The sequence below is a fragment of the Juglans microcarpa x Juglans regia genome, chromosome 6D (genome assembly GCF_004785595.1).
Source record: "Juglans microcarpa x Juglans regia isolate MS1-56 chromosome 6D, Jm3101_v1.0, whole genome shotgun sequence".
Taxonomy (NCBI): domain Eukaryota; kingdom Viridiplantae; phylum Streptophyta; class Magnoliopsida; order Fagales; family Juglandaceae; genus Juglans; species Juglans microcarpa x Juglans regia.
In genome coordinates this window covers 32,058,663-32,085,127 of record NC_054604.1, presented here as the reverse complement: position 1 = coordinate 32,085,127, position 26,465 = coordinate 32,058,663, and the positions used below count along the sequence as shown (strand labels likewise).

Genomic DNA, 26,465 nt, shown 5'->3' with positions numbered 1-26,465 from the left:
TATACACCTGCATTAATTGTTCTCTTTATCGCTTGAAATGATGCAAGAGTGTCATCTATGCGCCTTTTGTTATTGCAATTGAAGTGAAGCAAAGTCAGCAATACCTATGGCGGAAACCTGAATAAGAGGGAGAGAGAGAGAGTTGCCAAGAACATTCAACGGTTTTATTCGACCATCATTTCAATCTTGCGAAGGCAATACAAAGCTGAAAAGCCATCTTAAATGCTAACCAATGCTAAATTAAAGATTATATAGGTTCAATTATTTGTGGCCAAGTATCCATTCTTATACATGGAGGAACCTTTCAAATATGGCTTTGTTTTAGATGTGGAGAAGGAGAATACAGAACCTGGGAGCAATTTACTTGTGGCCGCCAAGTATCCCATTATTGTGATACATGGAGGAACCTTTGAAATTTGGTTTATTCTGAGACGCGGAGAAGGAGAATGAAGAACCAGGGAGAATTGTGTAAACCACAAGTGGGCTTCTCACCACATGAACCCCATAAGTCCACGTAATAGCCCCTGATGTGATCGGCTGCTGTTCAATTTTTGGGCCATAGACCGTCACAGTAAACGACTTTTTCTCTCCAATGGCAGAGAATGACAGGACAGATGGTTCTACTCTAACGGTAAGAGAGGAAGGCATGTACCAACTGAGAGTGTAGGTCGAGTTTGGCGGGCCAACGTTGGTGACTGTTCTACTAAACACAGCTCTAATTGGCAAACCATCTTCCACGGCTATGGAGAATGAGGGATAATTGAGGCTCCAAGCTCTTCCAGGTACTGTGGTGGTGCAGAAACTGCTGTTGTCTCCTGTGATGAGTTTTAGCGTGGTGGTATTGTAGCCCTGCTTACAGAGGAAGTCAATGTAGTCTGCCTCAGATGCATCATAGATGAGCCCTGGGTCTATGGCTTTCAATGGGTTGATATGACCTGATCCATAGGCGAATTCAAGGTCTTCATGCTTCTTTGCGTCCACGACGTAAGCTGTTCATGAGAAAAATATGTTTAGGGAAATCTAACAAGCTCGGTCTCATCAAATGAAGACCACACCAATGTAACTAATTTTGCTATTTGCCAATAACTCTTAAGTTCCAACCAATCAGTAGAAAGAAGGTCTGTTGAATCTGTCTCTGTTGTAGAAATTAGGTGTTTTTTCCTATATTTATTGTGAGGGATAGGAGCCCAGGAAATGATACGAATTAGTCATGTTTCCAGAATGAACTCAAGTTAGTTGATACTTCACCTGTGGTCATGAGGGCAGATTTAATGGCGGCAGGGGACCAGTTTGGATGGACAGCCTTAACATAAGCAGCTGCACCACTAGCGTGAGGGCAAGACATGGATGTGCCAGAAATTACGTTGAATTTGACACTCCTGGTGTCCTCAGAGTCGATGGAAGGTGGTGCCACGGGAGACCAAGCAGCAAGAATGTCCACTCCAGGGGCGGTGAGATCCGGCTACAAGTCATTCAGACATGATTGTTGGCATATCAATGCGAGTTCTCAAACTAAATGAATGGTGCAAAGAAACTTAGTACATTAGGTATTAAATCCATCAATCACCTTGAGAATGTCTGGGGTGATGGGGTTTGGTCCTCTGGAAGAAAACGATACAACATAAGGTGCCATGACGTCCTTCCATGTCTCGCCGACTAAAATAGTTGCGATTGGGTTTCTATCAAGGGTTTGCATAAATTCATTAGTATGGTGTAGAGAATCTAGAAGTTATGATTCTATTTAAGGAGAGATTTATTAGTATAGAAATTTATATACTCTGTTGATTTGATGTAGTCCAAAACTTTGAGGCCATCTTCTGTGCTGATTACTGTTGCTGGGAATGAGTAACTAAAGGCAAAATCATTGATGGATGAGTCTGCAGCCATAATGGTTCCCACACCATTGGCTATTGAAACGCCGGTGCTGGCTATGAAAATGCCGCGGATACCGTCGATAGTTTCACATAAGACGATTTTTCCTTGAACTTTGTGTGAATTTAGTGCACCAGGAAAGCAAAATTTCGAAATTGTTGTATCAGCTCCTGCAGAGTAATTTACAGCACCTCCGCCCCAAATCAAGGGAAATGATTTTCCATTGAGATCAAAACTATTAATGGAGACGCCCTTCATTATGTCGTTCAAAGTATTAGTATGCATGGTATTAGTGAGGATTGCTCTTTTGAATTAAACAACTTCAATACCATATATAGGAAAACTCACCGTGTAGACTTGTCCGTTGCCAAGCGCAACTTGGGCAACAAATTTTCGGTCAATGGTGCTGGCAGCAACAGTTTGTATCCAAGGTGCGAAATTGCTGACAGTTGATGGAAAAGGCCCTGAGTTTCCAGCAGAAGCTGAGGTCAAAATGCCTTTTCTCATGGCGTGGAAAGATCCAATAGCAATTGGGTCTTCAAAATATTGCCCAGGAAAGTCAGAACCAAGGGACACTGAAATAACGTCAACTCCATCTGCTATTGCATCATCAAATCCTGCCAGGATATCTGCCGAAGAACATCCGAATGACCAGCAAACTTTATACACGGCAATTCTTGCGCCAGGAACTCCACCTGTTGCAGTTCCTTCGGCTAGCCCAAAGTAGCTCGCTCCAACTACCTCCCTTCCTGCAGCGGTTGAGGAAGTATGGGTTCCATGACCCTCAGAGTCCCTTGGAGATTTAAAGTCTGTGTCGTCGTCGGAGTTGTCACTATTGTAGTAGCGTGCTCCAATGATCTTGCTGTGAGTTTAAGAAATCTTAGTGAGCTTCTAACTAAGATGAATGGCATTTTAACAAACTAAGATGATCTTGCGGTGCATGCATCGACTATATATATTGCATTTGTCAGTATCAGCATCAGTATGGTTCCCTTTTTCGTTGTTGGTTGTCTGCTATAAGTACTACACAATCTTCATAATGGTATCATGTGAATGCAGTCCTAAAAAAGTTTGAAATTGTTAATTTCCATGATCTCTTTTGTTCATTTTCACTAATGGTGTTTAGGCCCAATTAAAGCTCGATTAAGTACTCGTGAGGAGAAAGAGAGCTTACTTGTTGCAGGTGAAGTTGGCACCTTGGCACTCACCCTTCCATTTACTGGGTGGAGGGCTGAGTCCTTCATCACTGAAGCTCTCAGATTCTGGCCAGATTCCTGCACCGCAAAAGATGTGGAAAAAACACTTCACATTATTGAAACATAGCGTACGTTGTTTATTGACGCAAATCATATTGGTGTCAACTGTTTCGATCTCAATAGAAAAACTGGCCTGTGTCTAGGAGCCCAATAATGACATCTCCTTCTTGAGGGCTTCCACGTTTGGGCTTTGTGACACCCATGAAGTCCCATGACCTTGTAGTGTGAAGCTTTAGTTTACGGTCTGGAAAAACTGAAATTACACCTTCCATTTCTGCAAACATTGAGCAATTGCTTTTAGCCCATAGCATACTGTTAAACATGATTTTATTCCTTGCGACTTGTTTGCATTCTCACCTGACAACTTTGCAACTTCATCATCCGTTAATTTAGCGGCAAATCCGTTAAAACTCTTCCCATAACTGTAGATTAGTGACTCTTTGGCAGATGAAGTACTGCCATTGGAAAAAAGGTATATGCTTGTTATAATTCAAAGAGTAAAAGTTATTTCCGGTTGGTACTAGCTGGGAATATTGATATATATCCTCATTTTGTTTTGTTAATTCTTTTTTCTTTTCTTTTTTTTTTTTTTTGAAATGATTTTTACAATCTAAGGTGTGTAAGCTTCATAAACTTTCTTTTTAAAAAAAAATAAAGTAAATATGAGATCAAAAGAATTGATTCTACATTTTCTCAAAAACCAGAGAGTGCTGGATGTGCATATCGTACAGGTGTATCTAGCATTTATCTTCAATAATATAGCAATCATGATGATTAGAAGGACCAAAGTACGCATGTTAAAAACGTCACGTAAAGTACTGCTCACACTTGGCAGCTCAAGATTGTATTGGCACTCCTGACCTACATATAAGCTTCGACAGTCAACTACTCATTGTTTTTTAACCTACATGGTTCTGAACTACCATTTGAATCAAGGTCCTAAAACTATCTGTATGGCATACAGTGTTAATTAACTACAAAAGTTATGCAAAAATAAAGCATTTAAGAAGTAACCTTCCGAGTACTCCTTCTAGCATGGAATGGTGCGTTGATGCACCAGAAAAATCTCCCCGAGGCAGTTCTCCCATGTAGACAATGTGGACCTAAAAGTAACACAAATGACTTGAATAGGATGATCTCATGTTGACTTGGTTTCTACAATATTCAAAATCTAATAAATAAGCTATTAATAAAACCAATCTACCTGTCTTTCCTGGCCATGGCAGCTCTGCAGAAGAGCTACAAGCAATAATGGGCACAGAAGAACATGAATTAACCCTGCCTTGGCCATTGGTGTTATATATAACTTAGATGAACCTAAGTGTTAAAGCTAATGGCCTTAATTTCAAACTAAATGTGTGAAGTATTTATAGAAGAAGATGCATTGAAACTTGTTATGTCTCTCCCTTGTGCACATTGTGTAGCTTCGGTAGCTAAACTCCATATTTAACTATTTTAAAGTTTTTGTTATTGTCGCCAAATTAATCATGTCATTAAAAAGAGATTTTGGAAGAAGAACAAATATATAACTTAATTCCATGCTATTGAGTTCTTTTGGAGTTAAACAATGTTTGAGGAGAAAAAGAAAAGTTACACAGCCAGCTAGAGCCAGCTTGAAATGGAAAACACCAAAAAAAAAAAAAAAAGAGAAGGAAATCATTGTTGTTTTGCCGTCTCTTAAGCACTTGGATCTATTAATAAGCTTATGACGTTGTAATATTCTTGTTTAAATCTTGTGTAAATTAATTATCTGGCGGTTGCTTCAAGATATATTGCTTTTCGTTTCTTGGTGGTTCCAGCTTGAAACGTTTTGTTGTTATTTACAATTTAAGCATTATCTTTTGTTTCACTTATGCCAAAAAAAAAATCTCTAGTAAATGGCCGGCCCCTCCTCATGCTCACACTCTAGAAGTTTCGTAATGCTTCGTGCATGCAGGATAGAGGTGATAATATGTAACACGATTCGTTAATTTAATATGAACACGACACAATAATAATGAGTTTAAGTTTAATCTTAACGGGTTCAGTTCAAAACAGATTGACTCATTAATATACGATTGCTTAACGAGTTGATAACAAGTCAACCTGTTTTGACCCGTTAAGAAATTTAAAGTTAAAGTTAAAGTTACAATTACACCCTTATACCTAAAAGTAAAATTATTGGGATTTTAATTTCGATATTTTATTGTTTGGATTGTAATTTTGGACCTGTAGTTAGTTTTATATTTTTCTTTTTTATAAATATTGTGATTTTAACATTTATATAAAGTTATGCTAAACTTAATCAGGTCAAATGAGGTAATTTCGGGTATGTTCAACCCATTTATATAAACAAGTTGAAACAGATCGGGTTGTGTTGTGTTAACCTATTTCGTAGTATTCACTAATGGGTTGACATGACACGACACGGCACGACATGTTATGTTAATGGGTCGTGTTAGGGTTTAAGATTTTGACACGATAAATTTAACGGGTCGTGTTCGGATTGATCCATATGGTATAATATACATGTCTTGACACGACACGAACACGATTCGTTAACATGATTTGACACCGCTAAATTGCAGGGTTATATAGCTTTATCTTGCTTTCCGCAAAACAAAATAGTCTCCAGTAAGAATGTCCATATATTCGTCGGGTCTTTCTATACTAATAGCAAGGTCATTGTGGCTTTCATTTGTCTTTGAATAAAATAAATAAATATGATGTGATTTGTTATGACTCTTCAAAGGATATGCGCAAAATGGTATTGTAAATGCAAGATTTTGGTTAGGATTAGGTGACTAAATTAATAGATTTTACTTGATGTTTTGTAAGTTGGATGAATGTAAAATACTTTGACTTTATCTATAACCATTTTCAGTTTATCTAGAAGCTATTAGATAGTGTTTTAGATAAGTCAAGAGTATGAAAAATTGAGTTCTAAGGAGTCTGTAATTATCCAGAGAAGAGTTTGAATGAAAAACTGCATCTGCTGATAAGAATTAGCGCCAGGTGTCATCATCTCGTCAGCAGAGTCCTATTGCGATCAAAATGTTTCGTCAACAAAGTCCTAATACAATTTAACTCCTTTCTGGTTATTTATGGTTTGAATTCGATTGGATAAGTGACTTGAGGATTTTTAGCTTGGAGATATTGGAGAGTATATTCCGAGTACTTGAGTGCTTGAGAATTTTCTAGTTATTTTTTTCTCTCTTTGGGAGTATTCGTGCTTCATGTTGGAGATTGACTGATCGTGATTCAGCCACTGGAGTTTCCAAGAGAAAAGTCAATATTTGAAAATCGTCAGAGATTCTGGTTACTACTGCAATAGAGGCAAACAACTCGTTTGTCGTGTCAAGTAAGAGAGTCAATTGATAGAAGTTTTGTAATTGAGACTTGCTTGTAATTGATTTTCACTAATAAAATTGATTTTTCTGAGTTTGGCTGTCCCGTAGGGTTTTACCTTTAAATAGTTCTTTAAAAAGTTCCCTTCGATACCTAAGCAATTTATTTACTTTATGTTATTTCTTTATTATTATTAAACAATCACATGACTGACAACTAACCAATTTGTTGAGTGAATCAATAGAACGTTGTGTTACCTTACAGGGTAATTTTAATTGGCATCAGAGCATGGTTCACTCATTCAAGTGTGATCCGTGCCTCTGTAGATCATGTCGTCATCATTGACAGCCCCGCTACACTTTGATAGGGAAAACTATGCATATTGGAAAGTACGTATAAGGGTTTTCCTCAAATCGTTGGATGAACGTCTGTGATATGCAGTTGAATGATGATAGACTAAACCTGAGACAATTCATTAATTTAATATGAATACGACACAATAATAATGAGTTTAAGTTTAGTCTTAACGGGTTTAGTTCAAAACAGATTGACTCATTAATATACGATTGCTTAACGAGTTGATAACAAGTCAATCTGTTTTGACCCGTTAAGAAATTTAAAATTACAATTATTCCCTTATACTTAAAAGTAAAATTGTTGAGATTTTAATTTCGATATTTTATTGTTTGGATTGTAATTTTGGACTTGTAGTTAGTTTTATATATTTTTTATAGATATTGTGATTTTAACATTTATATAAAATTATGCTAAATTTAATCAGGTCAAATGAGTTAATTTTGGGTCTGTTCTGTTGAAATGGATCAAGTTGTGTTGTGTTAACCTATTTTATAGTATTCACTAACGGTTAAAACGAATTGACACGACACGACATGTTATGTTAATGGGTCGTGTTAGGGTTTGAGATTTTGACACTATAAGCTTAACGGATCGTCTTCGGGTTGATCCATATAGTATAATTTACATGCCTTGACACAATACGAACACGACCCGTTAACATGATTTGACACCCCTAAATTACAGGGTTATAAAGCTTTATCTTGCTTTCCTCAAAGCAAAATATTCTCCAGCTAGAATGTCAATAAAAATATTGTTAGTTAAACTTAGGTATTTTGAACTTAGGAAGTCTCCATATGTAAATTAAGGCATCCGTTTAACAAAACGGTGTGAATTGAAGATGAAAATAATTTTCGTGAGATAGAAGACCTTCTTATTTTCTCAAAATTTTTCATCTTTTATTTTTCTTTCCAATAAAAAAAGCCATGTAAGCGTTAGTGAGCGATTTGGTGCGTGAACTCGCTTGTATCTAGCAAGGCTCTTAAACTTTTGAGACATTGATGATTTCACATGATATCAGAGTAGATGTCTTGAGTTCAAACCATAACTCTATACTCTACTCCAATTAGTTATATATTCTAGGTGTTGGGCTCACTCATCGAGAGGGAGTCTAGCATACACTCAACCTTTTGGGACAAGTGGTGAGTTCGAACCCTAACTCTACACTCAACCCCATTCAATTAAATATTCCATGTGTTTGACCTACTTATTGAGGGAGAGTTTGACCCTTACATTATGGAAAGATGTAGATTTATTTATGCGTATTATATTCTTAATAGCAAGTAGGGATGTAAAACACGTATATGGGCTAAGCTTGACAGAACACTAGTCACTCACAATTTGCTAGTAGAATTTCCCCAACTTTATATTTCTATTTTGGCAAGGATATGTTCAGATCATAGCTCCCTCATTCAAACTAAAGAGGCAGCTCCTAGATATGGTCCTCCTATTTTCAGATTTATGAGGATGTGGTGCAATAACGTTTTTTGATTAGATTATTCAAGATAACTGGAACCAACCAATTTATGGGGAAGGACTTATGAAGTTTGTAGCTAAAGTAAAAAGGTTGAAACCTATGCTGTGAACTTCGAATAAAGAGACATTTGGCAGGGCGGAAATTCACGTGTAGAATGCTGAAGATGAGATCATGAATCTAGAGGCTCAGTTGATGGCGAACTACTGTCATGACCTAGAAATCCAGCTACACGCTAAGCAAATGGAACTTGAACAGTTTTTACTCCAAGAAGAAATTCTCCTAAAGCAGAAAATCTCGAGTGAAATGGCTAAGAGAAAGGGATTCAAACTCCAAATTTTTTCATGCTACTTTACAGCAAAAAAGAAATAGAGGGATGCTTCAGTAGATGACGTTGGAAGATGGAACTCAACTTAACTCTCCCCAGAAGATTCATGAGGAAGCTGTTAAATATTTTCAGTCTACATTAACCACAGAAGGGGTGCATCAGATGGATACATGGCAGGATTTATTTCAAGCAGTAATTACAAAGGAGGAAAATGCTTCTCTATGCGAGAGCCCTGCTATAGAGGAAGTCAAAACAACGTTATTTGATATTCCAGAAGATGATAGCCTTGGACCTAATGGTTTTGGATCTTGATCCTTCATAAAATGTTGGGACATCATTAAGGAAGACTTAGTAGAAGCAGCAACAGATTTTTTTCATGGGACTCCCCTTCCTATATTCTTTTTCTTCACATTCACTGTTATTATACCTAAGGAAGATAATCCTTCGAGTTTTGTTAGGTTCAGGCCTATTAGTCTGTGCACAGTGATTTATAAAGTTTTCTCGAAGATTATAGTGAACAAGCTTGACCTTCTTCTCTCCAAAATTGTTTTGAAAGAACAAGGAGCTTTTATCAGAGGCCGTAATATACATGAAAATATTACGCTTGCCCGGGAAATGCTTAATAGTGCGGTGAGGCAATGTGATGATCAAAGTAGATATGGCTAAAGCATATGATCGACTTGAATGGAGATTTATTTTAGAAGTACTTCAAACTTTGGGATTCTCTGAAAAATGGAGACAACTTATATCAAATTGTATAACCACCCATGCTTTCTCTATTTTAATGAATAGCACTAGTAAAGGCTACTTCCAATCATCACGGAGATTAAGACAAGGGGATCCATTATCCCCTTATTTATTCATTATTGTGAAGGAAGTATTGAGCCGATTATTTAAGAAGAGTGCTTCAGATGGTAAGATGCTTGAGTACAAAACTCACAGAGGATGTCCTAGAATTTCTCATCTTCTTTATGCAGATGATCTAATGATATTCCTGAATAGATCCAAAAATTCTTTGAAGGCAAGTATGGATACACTACGTTTATATGAAAATATTTCTGGTGAAAAGGTGAATCATAATAAATTGGTTATGCATTTTGCTAAACATACTTGCACATCTCGCAAGACGATTGGGTTTCAAACTACAGGTTTTCATGAAGGTTCTCTCCCTGGTTATATTTGGGTGCACCTATTAGTATAGGTAGTACACGTGCCTCTCATCTAGAGCCATTAATCTAGAAAGTGCAAAAGAAATTAGCCACATAGAAAGGAGCTTTACTCTCTAAAGGAGGTCGACTAGTTTTGTCAAAGCATGTGTTGTCCAACATTCTTATTCATCTTTTAGCAATGCTAAATATGCCTCGTAGTGAACTTCATAAGTTTAACCAGATTTTTGCATATTTCTTGTGGGGAAGCAAGGATGGCAAGAAGAAAAAGAAATGGGTGGCATTGGATAAAGTTTGTAGGCCTACGACAGAAGGTGGACTCGGAATACGAAAGCTAGAAGACATGGAGAAAGCCCTTCATATGAAATTTGTTTGGTAGTTCCTGAATGGAGATTCACTTTGGACAAAATTTTTCCGAGCCAAATATAGAAAGCAAGATCATCCATTCCTTCTAAATAAACTCTCCTATGAATCTCATTTTTGGAAGGCCTTAAAACTTTTGGTGAAATTGGTTATAAAGGGATCAGGATGGATTGTTAACGAAGGCATAATGTCTTTTTGATTTGAAAATTGGTCATCCATTGGAATACTTGGCGAAATTTCGGATATTACTTACCCCTCACTAAAAGTAGTTGATGTATACTCTTACATGGGAGGTAATTGGGAGAAAATTCAAGAAATAGTGGGGAGTACCCTATGTGAAGATCTGGAGCGCCAAAATATCAAACTCTCCCGAGGTCCTGATATTCCTATATGGAGATCTGAACGGAATGGTAAGTTTTCTACATCTTCAGCTTGGCATTACATTTATGAACATGGGGAAAAGTGACATGGGCTAAATGGATCTGGCACAGACTTCTGTCGAGTAAAACTTCTACTTTTATGCGGAAAGATATGTATAAAGGTTTACCTTTTAACCAGAATATTATGAAGTTGAATATATCTATGGCCTCTAAATGTGAATATTGTAAACTAGCTGATTGTGAATCATTGGATCATTCACTTCTAATGGGAGAGATTCCTACTTATGTCTGAAATTTTTTTGAAGTTGCTCTAGGCCTAAAACTTAGGCCAAATAGGGCATGGGCGGGTAAAATACAACAATGGTTATTTAAGGCTCGGGTAGTTTCTCATATCACTGTTGTGATTGGAATTCTTCCCTCTATAATCAGCTAGTTTCTATAGTTATACAAATGTAAGGCTCGCATGGAGGGGGTTACTAAAACTAGGGAGAAAGTGTGCTATAAGATCAAGAGATTTCTTGCTCAAATTATACATACAAAAACGAATAAACCATTCATCAAGTGTTCATATGGTGCAATTTTACAACAACTAGGCCTTTTGGCAATGCCTGTCAAGAATAAGAAAATTCAGATTTTTGAAATGGATGCGTCCAAAACAGGATTTTGCTAAACTAAATGTTGATGGGAATAGCTTTGGCAATCCGGGAAGAAGTGGAAGTGTGGAGGAATCCTGAGAGATGTGGAGGGGCACATGATTTTTACTTTTTTCAAATATTATGGTATAAGTTTAAACAATATTGCTGAGATTCGAGCCCTCTCAGATGGTCTTACTTTATGTGCATAGAGGAATATAACCCGCATCGAAATTGAAACTGATTCTAAGCTTGTAGTTAATTGGTGGGAAAAGTGTGAGTTAGTCCCTTGGAGGAGTTAGATGTACTGGAATGAGGCAAAAATGTAGGCTCGCTCGATAGTGGTAAGGTTCTATCATTATTTTAGGGAAATGAGTCACGTCGCAGACAGATTAGCCAAGCTAGGCTTTAGTGGTTGAGAGGCGATCTTTGAGAATAATAATAGCCTTCTAAAAGACATGGTGGGAGCTATTCGACTGGATCAAGTTGGTTTACACGTAATTCGACATAGATAAAATATTTTATGCAGGTTATTTTAGATTTAGTTGAATTTTCCAGGTATGTATTCTATTTTGCTTTTGATTTATATGCTTATTTTAGTATATTGTATAGTGGTTGAGTTATTCTATATTTTATTTTGGTGCCTGGGTTTGGATTTTATGATTATATGTAACTCCAGATGTCTGGTTGTAATCACGGTATTCTTCTGTCATAAGTGAGGGCTATTAATAAAATTAGGGTACCGTCATCTTCCTAAAAAAAAGTAGGGATATAAAAAAATCAGAAAACAAATTGAATCGGCCAAACCAGTGGGTTCGGTCCTATTCGTAACCAATCCGGTACCGGTTTTCAAAATCGATTTGAACTGAACCGGACCGATATATATATATTTAATTTTTTATATGATATGTAAAATATGTTTTATATAAATTTTTTATATTATATTATAAATATTATGTGCTAAATTGCTATATATGTTAATCTTATTATTCACATCTATTAATCTCATAATATAAAATTAATATAACCTTTTATATAGCATAAAGTTAATCTTATAAATTTTAATATAACATTTAATGTAACATATAAAGTTTAATCTTATAACATTAATATAACATGAAATTTTATGTAATGTCACACGTGTAAACATTAAACTTATGTAGAACAAGTATTAAAGGAATCGGTTCTCAAGTATCAACTTATGTAGTGCCATACATTTACACGATAAATCGGAAAAATCAGACTGAATCGAACAAAAATAAGAAATATCGTAAGTTCTAAGTTGGGTGATGAACCGGTCTCTATCGATTCTTAAACTCTCAAAATCCATATCTATCGATTCAATTCTAAAATTTTGTCAAAAATCAAATACCGATTACACTCCTAACGGCAAGCAAGAACTTTGTGCGCATATAATCATGTACGTGTACATGCAAATCGAGCCAATGGGATAATTAATTATGGCATTTCTATAAAACTATACTGTTCTCTTTATCGCTTTAAATGATGCAAGAAGTGTCACCTTAATTCTGTGCGTTTTTGCAAGTAAAGTGAAAATAAAAACCAGAAATGCCGATGACAGGAACATGAGTGACAGACTGCACACTGCAGAGAGAGAGAGAGAGGTGCCAAGAACTTTTAGCCGTTATATTCTACCTTCATGAATCTGGCAAATTATTTAAAGTGCAAACAAAAGGCAATATGAAAGCATATATGGGTGGGGATTTATTTGTGGCCAAATATCCCATTCTTATGATACATGGAGGAACGTTTGAAATTTGTTTTTTTTTTTAGATAAGGAGAAGGGTAAAGAGGAACCGGGAAGAACTGTGTATACCACAAGTGGGCTTCTCACCACATGAACCCCTTGATTCCAAATAATTGCTCCTGATGTAATTGGCCGCTGTGCAATACTTGGGCCGTAGACTTTGACTGTGAACGACGTTTTCTCGCCGGTGGCAGAGAATGATAGGACTGATGGCTCCACTACAACGTTAATTGAGGGAGGCATGTACCAACTGAGAGTGTAGGTAGAGTTTGGCGGGCCAACGTTGGTGACTGTTCTACTAAACACAGCTCTAATTGGCAAACCATCTTCCACGGCTACGGAGAATGAGGGATAATTGAGGCTCCAAGCTCTTCCAGGCACTGTGGTGGTGCAGAAACTGCTGTTGTCTCCTGTGATGAGTTTTAGCGTGGTGGTATTGTAGCCCTGCCTGCACAGAAAGTCAATGTAGTCTGCCTCAGATGCATCATAGACGAGCCCGGGGTCTACGGCTCTCAATGGGTTGATTTGACCTGATCCGTAGGCAAATTCAAGATCTTCGTGCTTCTTTGGGTCCACGTTGTAAGCTGTACATGATACAATATAGTCCCAGTGAAATATATATATATATATATATATATACATATTCATGAATCATGTAGCTTTTTTAGTTGTTAGCCTATAAGACTGTTGTAATTCCAACAAACCAATGAAAGCAAGGTCTGTTGAATCTGTCTCACAAATTTGTAACTCAATACGTAGGTATGTTTTCCTGTATCTTCACTGAGGAGCAGGGAATAATCTACAGCTTAGTCATGTTTCAAGAAGTTAAATAATATGTTATTTAACCTGTGGTCATGAGTGCAGATTTAATGGCGGCAGGGGACCAATTTGGATGGGCAGCCTTAATATAAGCAGCTGCACCACTAACATGAGGGCAAGACATGGATGTGCCAGAAATTATGTTGTAGTTCACACTCCTAGTGTCCTCAAAAGCGATTGAGGGTGGTGCCACAGGAGACCAAGCAGCAAGAATGTCCACTCCAGGGGCTGTGAGATCTGGCTGCAAACCATCCAAACAAGAGTGTTGGCATATCAATATGTGTTATAAACCTAAATTATAGGTGCATAAAATTTAGAAATTCAATCCTTAGATCACCTTCAGAATGTCGGGGGTGATGGGGTTTGGTCCTCTAGAAGAAAACGATACAACATAAGGTGCCATGACGTCCTTCCATATCTCACCGACAAGAATAGTCGCGATTGGTTTTCTATCAATGGTTTGTATAATTTTATTAGGATAGTGTAAAATATTTTGAACTGATTTAATATAGAAATTTACTTACTCTGTTGATCTGATATAGTCCAAAACTCTGAGGCCATCTTCTGTGCTGATTACTGTTGCTGGTAGCGGGTAATTGTAGGCATAATCTTTGAAGGATGAGTCCGCCATAATGGTTCCCACACCGTTGGCTAGTAGAACGCCGGTGCCATCGTCGAGGGACTCACATAAGACGATCTTTCCTAGAACTTCGTATGAATTCAGGGTCCCAAGAGAGCAAAATTTTGAAATCTCTGTGTCAGCTCCTGCAGAGTAGTTTGCAGCATCTCCTCCCCAAATCAAGGGAAATGATTTTCCATATAGATTGAAGCTATTGATGGAGAGACCCTTCATTATATCGTTCAAAGAATTATAATCGTTTTAGTGATGATTACTCTTTTGAAATGCTATCTTTTGAATTAAAGAAAACTTCATTTAGGAAACTCACGGTGTAGACTTGTCCGTTTCCAAGCACAACTTGAGCAACAAATTTCCTGTCAATGGTGCTGGCCGCAACAGTGACAATCCAAGGTGCATAATTATTGACGGTAAACGGATAAGGCCCCGAGTTCCCGGCAGAAGCCGAGGTCAAAATCCCTTTTCTCATTGCGTGGAAAGACCCAATAGCAATTGGGTCTTCAAAGTATTGGAGAAACGAGCCAAAACCAAGGGACACTGAAATAATGTCAACTCCGTCTGCTATTGCATCATCATATGCTGCCAGGACATCTGCTGAAGAACATCCGGATGACCAGCAAACTTTATACATGGCGATCCTTGCGCTGGGAACTCCACCTCTTGCAGTTCCTTTTGCTAGCCCAAAGTAGCTCGCTCCAGCTACCTCTATTCCTGCAGCGGTTGAGGAAGTATGGGTTCCATGTCCCTCAGAGTCCCTTGGAGATTTAAAGTCAGTGCTGTCGAAGGAGTTGTCACTATTGTAGTAACGTGCTCCAATGATCTTGCTGTTAAAAGAACAAAAATCAAAAACTGAGTTGCTAACTAAGTTGACTGCTAGAAAAGATGAATGCTTGTCTTTTTTTTTTTTTGCAGTCTTTAGTTTGCTGGACATTAGCTTCTGAATGATTTAGATGAAGTGCATGGTGGGGCTACAATCACTTAACGTCTTTGAATTCATTTTTCTCAGGATTAAGATTGCTTGCTTTTTTACAGCTTTTTGGCTGTTTGCTATTAAGACTAGAATCTGTATAATGGTATCTTTGCTTAATATTCTGCGTCTGTGAATGCAGTGAGCACTAAAATGGCTTGAGTACTCTTTTTATTTTTCTCTATCTTATTTGTTCATTCCTCTAATGGTTTTTGTACCCATGGAAATGCTCAAATAAGTACTGGGGAGAATTATAGAGAGCTCACTTATTGCAGGTGAAGTTGGCACCTATGCATTTGCCCTTCCATTTACTGGGTGGTGAGCTGAGCCCTTCATCGCTGAAACTTTCAGACTCTGGCCAAATTCCTACACAAGAAAAGACATGACAAACATCAGGTTAGATTGTTATCTTGTTTATTTATGCAAATCAAATTGGATAGACTCGTGTAACCTAGTATAAAAACCTGTATCAAGAAGCCCAATAATGACATCCCCTTGAGTGCCTCCAACTTTGCCGCTGCCTGCTGGGAGATTCACGAAATCCCATGACCTTGTAGTGTGAAGCTTTAGTTTATGGTTTGGAAACACTGAAATTACACCCTCCATTTCTGCAACACATTTCAGTTGCTTATAAATTTTAGCACGGAATTACACGGTTACAAAGCCGCCACAGCTTGTTTGACTATCTCACCTGATAACTTGCCAACTTCTTCGTCGGTCAACTTCGCTGCAAAACCGTTGAAACTCCTCCCATAACTGTAAACTAACGACTCTTTGGCCGATGAAATACTGCAATTGAAAACAGGTATATATATATATATATATGCTTGAGATAATTCATAAGGTGAAGTACTCAGCCAAAAAATGTCGTATTCCTAGCTAACACTTCTCATCTCAATCTAGTAATAGTACGTTCCAAAAAATTGTTCAACGCTGCACATATAGTCAATGAGGCATCATCGGCTTTTGCATGAATACTCACGTGGAAGCTTCTAGCACTGTTATTATATACACAGTGACTATGTATATATACATATATATATATATATATATCGTTTCTCACCCACATGGTTCTTAATTTTTTTTTTTATCAGAAAGAGTAAAATTAAACTCCTAACAGTTCTATTTATATACGGTGTTGTCTGGAAGAATTACGTAAAAATAAAAAAAAAAATTAGTAGCGACCTTCCGAGTACTCCTTCAAGCATGGAATGGTGAGTTGATGCAAGAGAAAAGTCTCCCTGAGGCCGCTCTCCCATGTATACAATGTGAACCTGTATGGAACAGTTCCCACGCTGGTCAATTGCTTTGAACATTAAAAAAATATAACATGCGAAGTACTAGCAGCTAGGAAAAGCAATCTACCTTTCTTTCCTGGCCATGGCAGCTTTGGAGAAGAGCTGTAAGCAACAATGGGTACAGAAGAACATGTAGGCCTGCCTTGGCCATTAATGGTGTTGAACTAATTTGCTCAAGTACTATAGAATGTAATATTTAAGCTTATAATGACTTTTCGAAATAGTTGTCGTCCGAGGTGTTTATATAAGAAACACTGAAACTTGTTTTGTCCGCCGTTTGCACCATATATATATATACCTTCATGTGAAGCTTAATTCATATTGTCTTTTTTTTTTTTTTTTTTTTATCTCCTGGTTTTGTTATTGTCGCCAAATTGTGTTTATATATAAAGCTTCAGGGGAAAAAATAAAAGAGAAAAGAATATATAAAGCTCGACATGCAGCTTCATGAGCTTCTTGATCTTTTTGTTTTTTATTAACATATAATGAAGTAGTACTATATATCTGTGCATTTCATCTTTGTTTTATTTTTGCGACATATGTTCGTTAATGTTCAATTCCTTGAATCATACGCCGGCCGGCCTCGCCTGCCATTTGATTAATTCCGTAAACTTTTCTTAATTCGTTGGACGTCCCTGGCCGTGACTATGGAAGTACTGATGATTTCAAAGACCTCTTCTTAGACTATTTATGTAATTTTTCGTTAAAAAGTACTAGAATTCACTAAATTAAAGAAATAATCATTAATGATATTGATGTATAGAATTAGAATTATTCTGAGGTCTAGTTAATTAAGAAAAACTATATATGGATTGAGATTTAAAAAAAGATATTGCAAAATAGAAAGAAAACTCTAAGAATAAAAAATTTATTGATAAAATTCAAAATTTTCTTCTAAGCCAAACTCAAATAGTTATAAAAATTCAATATTAATAAAATTTTGCTTGAAGAAAGCAAAATCTCAATTATTGCATAATGAAAATTCTATACATGACCATGCTACCATTTCACTTATATATAAATATATATATATATATATATATATATTTATATATATATATATATAAGCTTATCATGATGCACTTTGATCTCAGCTTTCAAAGTTTTACGAGAGCTTCCTTTGAAAATCTTAACGGTGTCCTGTCTAGTACATTCAAAATTAATTTCTGTCTAGTCTTATCCTATATATAAAAGCATGCATGCATCTTGATCATGTACGTACGATGCATGCATGAACTGAAACTATTCTCATCATCAAGCTTTTTTACTTCAAAATTTTCATAACTGTATATATATCTTAAAATAAACCCATATCACTCACACAAAAAAGGAACCTTCTAAAAAAGAGAGAAAAAAAAAACTTCTTAATTAGCCTTTAAATTAACCTATGAGATACCAAGAAGAATTAGTCTTTTCTTCTTCATTTTTCCCCTCTAACGATATTATATGCTACTCACAAAACTGACATTTGGGGCTTTCTCTTGTCTATGTAGTTTTTTTTTTTTTTTTTTTTTTTTTTAAATAATCTTTGAATTCCAGCTTGTAGATGTCCAAAAACCCAGTGAGTGAAGAAACAAAGTCTTTGAAACTTAAGTACAGCTTATTCGACACAGAACAGTCCATACATGTAATCTGGGTTTTATGCTTTGCCCCACAGGCCATTGTTAATTCCTTCATCTTTTTTAATTCCTTTTCTGACTTTTCGAACATATATATATAGACATTAATTTGTTTCAAGGATTAGACACTTAGTTTGCATTTGGATAATAATATATTTTCAGGTATTCTGTAAATAATAGTAAAAAAATAATAATAGAATATTAAATAGTAATGAATCGTAATAAAAAATAGATAAAAAATAATAATAAAATATTAAATAGCAGTCAGATATTCAGTATCCAAACTAGTTAAATTTAATTTAGAGACTATGTTATGGTACAGATCGAAGAACCAAACAAAATCTCCGCTCTAGAGGGTCTTATAGTTGCATATAACTGGCTAATCGATCATTAGTATGCAATTATGTCAAATTGAGCTCTATACAGCATAAAAAAAAAAAAAAAAAAAAAGTGTTATATACTACATTATCATCTCCTCTCGTCATCTTTTATATTGATGTGATCATATTTTTTTTATCAATTTTTAAATCTATTGTTTTAAAAATAAATATTAATATATAAGGTTGACCAATAATAATATCCTGTTGATACAATTAAATGAACGTGTAATATATATAAATTATAATATTATTAATACAGAATTGGACTTTAGAGTTTGGACAATTAGTTGGATATGTTTGTGGCTTCCACTCGATCCTCATCTGGGCTCTATATGTTGGACCAGAAATATTATAAGGTCAGGCCCACACTAAAATACAAGTTCCATATCTTTTTATTCTTGTTTTTCTTTTTTAATATTTCCTGAGGGATTTGACCCCGTAATAAATACTACTAAAAAAATGCTGGTTTTTTACTAATTCACTCAGACAGCCCAACTATCGTGGGTCCACCAGTGATGCAGCTATGGGCCCAAAATGGACCCCTCGATATAGCTGTCAACATATACCAACTTTGAGTGATCTGACAACTTCAACTTGTGTGGACCCACGAACATGGTTATGGCCCAATTTCAGTTTTTGTTTGTTTTTTTCAACTCTCTTTATTTTTCTTTACATTATAAATTACCTCATCTTCCATTTGTTAATCTTTTTATATTAGAAGATAGATAATAAATTCTCTGTAATTGGTTTCTTTTTGGCTCCATTTGGGGTTAGATGAAAAAAATTATTAGAAATTCTTGAATGTTTAATACCAATAGAGAAGTGTTACATACACAAAGAAACTATCTAAAAGGAAACCTATAAAATGACGTAATGTAGTTTCGTATAATTCATTAGATCTACTTTACCACAAAAATAATTTTACAATTTAACGTACCACATCAAGTCACATCATTTTGTAGGTTTACTTTTATGTAATTTTTTTATAGTTAAAGTATTTCTCTATCAATAACAAGTTACAAGCCAGCGGAATACTTATACAAGCCAAAAATAATTTATTAAATAAAAAAAAAAACAAAATCCATTTGGATGGGTCTTGATTATGATGTTTTCTTTCTCCAAACAACTCCCTGTATTTTTTGTGTTTCATGAAATATGAGCATATATATTTGGTTGGAATGTAGTCATGTACTTAATGCTATACGTGTACATATATGTGAGCGCATGTGTGTCTTTTAAAACCGAACCGATCCAAAAACCTTAGTTGAAATCATTCTCAAAATATCTTCCTGCATCTATAATACCGATACCAAAATGAAAGTGAAATGTAAAATCCATGTTTTCATTCTTAACTTCATGAAGAGCTCATATGAACATGTCAAATAGACACTTGGGATAGAGTTGTGCACTTAAAAAAAAACCGTGCTAGTCCATATCAAACTCTCTGTCTGCCAACCAAAATTGTCCTCCTTCCTTTTGAATGCCACTTGTAACAATTTTATTTGCCTTTCAAGCTAGACAAAAAGAAAAGGGAAAAGAAAAAAAAAAAAGTGAATAAATTAAGCGTGGGAGAGATTTTTGTTTCTTTTTTTCTAATCTCATACGTGGGAGAGATTTGACCAAAGCGAACCATTTATGCTTCGTGTTGGCTGAGCAAATTGAGACTGTTTGATAGTGATTACCTGTTATGAGCTACTCATGCCATATATATAGACGTTTTTTTTTTTTTATTTTGAATACATATTTTTTAAATTTTTTTAATAGCACGTCAATGGAAAAAATAAATAGTATAAATTAGGGGATAAGTAGAATTATCCTTTTACAATTATTTTCATAATTATATTTTATATTAAATGTATTTTTATAAAATAATTTATAAATATAAAATATTTTGTGAAAATATTTTTAATTTAAAATATAATTATATAAAACGGATTATTATTATAAGATAAGAATGAAATATGATTACTGAAATGAGATCATTATTATTTTTTTATTTTTTTAAGCAAAACTTTAGGTTTATTAAATTCCTTGAGGCAACGGAATAGACGAATAGTTGTCCAGTTTCAAATAATACTTAAAAAAAATAAATAAATGAAGGGCGAGGTTTACGAGGACATTGATTTTAATATGTAAGCATGGTCCCATACAATGAGGTGGACCACCTTGACCCAAAAGAAAAAAAAAATAAAAAGGTAAATAAAAGATGTGGAGCTGTGGTCCACACATATAAACGATAGCCGTGTGTGGCAGAGATGGCCTACTTAAATAAAAGAAAAAAAAAAAAAGAGTAGAAGAAGAGGAGGTGGTGAGCCCCTGGGCAAAATTGTATTGTGCTTGTGCTCTCATCCATAAAAATCAAAATCAAAATCAAAAGAAAAAAAACACGAAAAGGCAAGTGAAAGAAGAAAAAAGCAGGAGCCCACAGCAACAGCAGTAGTAGGAGGAAGTTAGACTAAATTGTTGGTTGGGGGTCCACAAATATCGAGCCCCACCCACCACCTCCGATAGAGAAGGCCAACCCCTTGCTTGGACCCCACCTTCCTCGGTGCACGCGTACACCTCCCAATCCTATCCATTTTGACAGCTTCAATCTTGGCCCCACCCCCCAGTCGCGGTCGCACAACTCCACGGATTTCACTTCTTTTTTATTTTTCCATAACTCCTCCTCCTTCTGTTCCTCCACGAGCGTGCAAACTACGCGTTCTGAGCCACCCAATTGATTGACTAGATGCTAGAAGTCGATGTTGGGTGCGTACTCTACACGCCCCACCGATGTGCGTGATGATGGCTGGCTTTTCACTTCCCCCATCGGGCTTTGTTGACCCACCATATGGGGGTGGACCCCACCACCCACGCACAACCCAATTCCCACGTGGGAGACACTTTACTTTTGGCTTGCTTTCTTGTACGGTCAAAAAACCTCTCTTTTTTCCATTCTGAATTCTATGAGTCTGTCTATACCCATCTGGTTGCGGTGGGACCATGAAAGTTCTAAAATGATACATTGTATTGCACAATAGTATTATAAAATGAAATTATTTTTTATAAAATGGTGTTATTTTTATAAGATATTTTATAAAAATATTTTTAATTTAAAGTATAATTATATAAAGTATTGTGAAAAATATTATATATAAATTATTTTTCTTCTAAAATTGATCAAAACCTCCTCTTTCAACAGTTAAAATTAAGTATAATTAATGAGAAGTGATATAGATACAAAGATATTATATAAAATAAATTTACATTAATTTGGATTCATAGAATTTATTAAGTTTATTTTATAATAAAAATATATTTATAATATAATATACCACATCAAATCATATTAATTTATAAATTTACTTTTTTATCCAATCATATATGGTTAAAGAGTTTTCCATAATCAAAACACCCACACGGACACGCCGAAAGTCTAATGAGTGGAATGAGACTTTATATACGTCAAAACATGGCTTTTACTTTGAGAGGCTGAGAGTTGATTAAAATTACTAACTCATATTATATGTAGCAATGAATAATAGTAAACAGTAAAAAAGTAATTTGAGAAAATATAAGAAGAATTATATTTCCAAATCGACCCTAACTCTTAATAGAGGTTCAACTATTTATTTTGTTGTCCCAAGACTCTTTAACTCCAAGATGTTCAACCTCTTTGCTTGCAACATTTGCTCCTATGCCCATGAATCTGTCTTCAGTATCAAGCTTATGCCTCACATGGAAATACCCATATCTAATCCACTCTCTTTAGGAAACCCAAAAAATCAAAAGAAAAGAAATTTACAACAACGCTTTTTCTCAATAAGGTAGATTGCATTGAACTAAGAAATTGGGATAGTCTCCGTTGCAACCTAATTCGCGAGCCATTATGTTAGGTGATGCTCCATTTGGTACGTAAAGTATCTTCTGTTCTATAATTAACGTTGTTAGTTTTGGTGTAGGAAATTACAAAAGAAAGAAAACGTTGTTTAGTAATAATATCAACAGACTAATGTTTTTGGGTAAGACTACGTGGATTTCTCTATCGGCAATAAACAGGTGCTTGTACGCTTTGCTGTTGGCTGGCTTAGCTAGTAGCTACGCTCTGCGCTCAAAATGTCACTCTCGAAGATAATGCTCGTTCATGGGCATCCGTGCGATTTGGAAGGCAAACCCAACTGCTCAAAACATAAAATCTATTTGAAAACACAAACTCATGAACAGAAATTAAATAAGAAATACCGACAATTTTCTCATTGTTCTTATTATGTTTCAGTGGAAAATAGCACCCGAAATTGTGAACACTAAACCCACCATTCCTCTCTATCTCTCTCCGATGCTCAAGCCTTCGATGAACTTAGAGCTTTTGCTGGTTTCCAGCCCGACCCATCAACTGCAACTCCTGCTTATCATAAATCTCCAATGAAAAATCTCTAAGCATGTGAGCCTTACTGCCACTACTACTACCATTCCCACTCGAACTCACACTCGCCGCCATCGTTGACGACGACTTCTTCGCCACCTTAGCTCCAACCGTGCTCGTACTCACAGCAGAGTACGACAGCGCGCCCGGAGACGGAGCACGCACCTCGACTCCCACTGGAATATTCATGTTCGCGTTCGCGTTCGCATTCGCATTCACAACGCCGGACTGGTTGTTCGCAGCTATGAATGACGAAATTGGCCTCGCCGACATGTTGAATACCGTAGGAGCGAATGCCCATATCTGCGGGTTCTGATTGGACGGTCCAGCTGGGGTCTGCGGGATCATCCAGAAAGCATTGGCTGGGACCATCATGCCGGCGTTCCCAACGGCCCAGACAGGGACCAGGCCCGGTGGGACCGTCGGGGTGGCCTGCTGCACCGGTGCGAGAGTAGAGGGTTGTGAGATGGTATGCGAGACGGCGTCGCTTACGTCGACGAATTCGCTATTGGATGGTCGTTTTCGTTTCTTGGCTGTGGTGGCCGTAGCGGCGGCGGAGTCGTCGTTGACGTTGTGCGCGTTGGAGGTAGTGGGGATCTTGAGGGTCCCACCGACGGATACGGCGATAGCGGGGACGGTGCCTGTCCCGGTTGCTTCGATGATGGACTGCTCAGCGTGCTCCAGGAGCCACCTTACGGTCTCGCCGTCGGACTTGTGCCCGAGCTCCCGGGTCAGCTGGAAGATTCGTGCGGCGCACGTGGCGGGTATTCGGATCCTCCGGCCACGTCCCTCCACCTTTGTGTGGCGGTCCTTAGTTGAGGACCTTCTCGCGGCGGTCGAGACCGGCATGGGCATGGGAATCTGCATCTGCATCGGCATGGCCACGGGGACCATTCCGCTAGACTGTCCTGGTGGCGCCGCCTCCTGCGGGTTCTCCTCGTCCGGGTCTGACGGCGGGTCCGAGTCGAATGGCTCCTCTTTCAACTGTATGCCTTGAAACGCCGCCGTACGGTCTGAATTTTGCACTCTGGAGTGCCCGTTGTGATCGGTGGCCACGGTGGTGGCGTTACGGTTCTCTTCTGGGTCTCCGGTGCTGGTGCTGAGATCGGAGGTACCTCCTCCGTCGTCGTCATGATCCATTTCGTGTTCTTGATAAGACGTCGTCATTTCAGGAGCCCAATCAAGAGAACAGGAGACGAAAAAAAAAAAAAAAAGAGGAAACTTGTCTCTTCTGAAGCTTGGAAATGGAAGAAATTCGGGACGTTTGCTTGGAGGGAATCCGAGGGAAAGTTAGGGTTTGCTCACAGAGGATGAGGTGAAGAGGGACTTATTGAAACGGTAATATAACAGAAGGAGATTGAAGGAAGAGGAGGAAGAAAGAATAGATTCCGCGAAGAGATTACAGTTTTACAAAAGGTTACAGAAATAATAATAATAATAACAGTAATAAAAAAACATATATATACGAAAAATGAAACCCTAGACTTATTGGTTGTGATGTTGATAATGGGAGAGATTTGACGGATAAGATTCGATCAGAGAGGAGTTGTGGGAATTAGAGGGTGCCACGTGTAGGGACCCACATGGTGACCTTTGGGATTGTCATACTGTCCCCAAGTGGTGGACCAATGGGGACAGGTGGGGCTGAGTGCTAAACCAATTGGGTCGGAGAGTGGTGTCAGAAAGGTCTTGGAAAAAAGGGTTGGGCTTTCCGGCTTATTTAATGGATTTCATTGGTTCGCACCACCTATCTATGGTGGTCCACTCACTAAAGGCAAAGGAATTCACTTCCTCTTCTTCTTCTTAATCCTCCCTTATTTATTATATATATATATATATATATATATATATTTATATATGATTTCTTCATCTGATTTGCATGCCCTCAAAAGAGCATTAATATTGGTTTATATATGTATATGCAAAATCACATTTTTTAGAGATTAATTTTACATATCAATAAAAATTCTTACATTAGATTATGAATCTTTAAACCAAATAATAATAATTTTTTTATTATTATTTTTTTTTTCCAAAATTATTTTTTCTTGATATGCTTCAAATAAGCAATTATCAATCTCATTTGGTCCTCTTTAATTTGTTTGTTTTAGTTGTTTTAGTTGCTGTTGAGAGAGATCAGAGTAGGAGAGAAAAAAATAGTAAAATAATATTTAGAGAGTGAATAGTATTTCTTCAAATTTAAAAAAAAACACAGCTATGCAAAATCTTAAAGATGCATAATCCAATACAGGCCATTTTGATGAGGTATTATGCAAATATAAAAATAAATATGAACATGCATAAGTTATTGCCAATACTCTAAATAAGAATTTAGGATACATAAGATGAAGCCCATCAAGATGGGATTGTCATATGTAAGGAGATCAGAAATCGTGAGCCTTGTTTGCTGTAGAAGAGAGAGAGAAAAAAAAAAAAAAAGAAGAAGAAGAAGAAGAAGAAGGTGTATAAGTGGTAAAACTAGTTGTTTTACCATTTAATCTCCCGTATGATTTTGGTCGGGAGCTAAACCAACAAAATTTGAATACATTCGTTGACAAATTTATATCAATTAGTAACCCGAGATCTAAGTCTATAGGCTGACATCATATAAAGAATTCCTAGTAATTACAGTTCAAATTTTGGATGCCGAGTGATTTCAAATAATCTAAGTTGATATATAAATAGTAATATTTTATAAATTTTATTAAAATATATTTGAATGTAAATATATTGAAATATATTTTTGAATGTATGAAGTAGATTGAAATGATTTAACCTTTTTTTATAATAAGTTATAAAAATAATATATCTCATCAATAATTAATTTGAGATGAATTGAACTTACTCTTACAGTCAAACATAACCTAATTATCCATCCATGTTTGGTTTGGTAGATGAGATAAATATGAGATGAGATATAATTCATCTCATCTCATATAAATATTATAATTTTTTTAAATTCCTATATAAAATATAATAAAAATTTTTATTTTTTTAAATTTTAAAATAAAAATTATATAAAAAAATTATATTCTAATAATATTTTATTTAATTTTCAATTTTTATCTTTTTCCATCTTATAATCAAATTATACCTTAATCTTTACAAACGCCTGTAACAGCAAGTTCCTTAGGTTGAGTTCCCAAATACCCAAGTGGATTTTTAAAGAAAGTGATAAATAATTGAGTATTTGACCATGAAATTGACACCCAAACAAAAATATATATATATATATATATATATACACACTTCCGTAAGGTTTTCTTTTGTTTATTGAGTAATGTTAGGTACAAATTACTTTGTAAAAATGTGAATCTCACTCATTTTTTTTTTCTTTTTTTTTTAAACACAGTTACACAAATGTGACGACCGGAGCCATCCTAAAGGGGGCAAAAAACATTAGCATTACTTGGTGAAATG

At 36.3% G+C, this 26,465-nt stretch overlaps 3 protein-coding genes across 3 annotated transcripts; all 3 read right to left on the bottom strand.

Annotated features, from left to right (window-relative positions):
• Positions 1 to 233: 233 nt before the first annotated feature.
• Positions 234 to 4,419, bottom strand: LOC121235171 (cucumisin-like). The gene is made up of 10 exons (XM_041131453.1): positions 4,333 to 4,419; positions 4,143 to 4,231; positions 3,486 to 3,583; positions 3,262 to 3,402; positions 3,047 to 3,146; positions 2,221 to 2,734; positions 1,778 to 2,124; positions 1,568 to 1,679; positions 1,249 to 1,462; positions 234 to 989 (listed from the first exon to the last, which is right to left on the bottom strand). Exons 1-10 carry the CDS (start codon positions 4,417 to 4,419, stop codon positions 361 to 363), a joined length of 2,331 nt encoding a protein of 776 aa, XP_040987387.1. The 3' UTR covers positions 234 to 360.
• Positions 4,420 to 12,902: 8,483 nt separating this feature from the next.
• Positions 12,903 to 16,792, bottom strand: LOC121235542 (cucumisin-like). Its single transcript, XM_041131887.1, has 10 exons — positions 16,709 to 16,792; positions 16,529 to 16,617; positions 16,035 to 16,132; positions 15,808 to 15,951; positions 15,610 to 15,709; positions 14,687 to 15,200; positions 14,264 to 14,586; positions 14,077 to 14,188; positions 13,767 to 13,980; positions 12,903 to 13,504 (listed from the first exon to the last, which is right to left on the bottom strand). The coding sequence occupies exons 1-10, from the start codon at positions 16,790 to 16,792 to the stop codon at positions 12,903 to 12,905; spliced, it is 2,280 nt and encodes a 759-aa protein (XP_040987821.1).
• Positions 16,793 to 22,801: 6,009 nt separating this feature from the next.
• LOC121235259 (transcription factor TCP9-like) lies at positions 22,802 to 24,477 on the bottom strand. The gene has a single exon (XM_041131587.1). It carries the CDS (start codon positions 24,210 to 24,212, stop codon positions 22,980 to 22,982), a length of 1,233 nt encoding a protein of 410 aa, XP_040987521.1. The 5' UTR covers positions 24,213 to 24,477; the 3' UTR covers positions 22,802 to 22,979.
• Between the last annotated feature and the right edge of the window lie 1,988 nt (positions 24,478 to 26,465).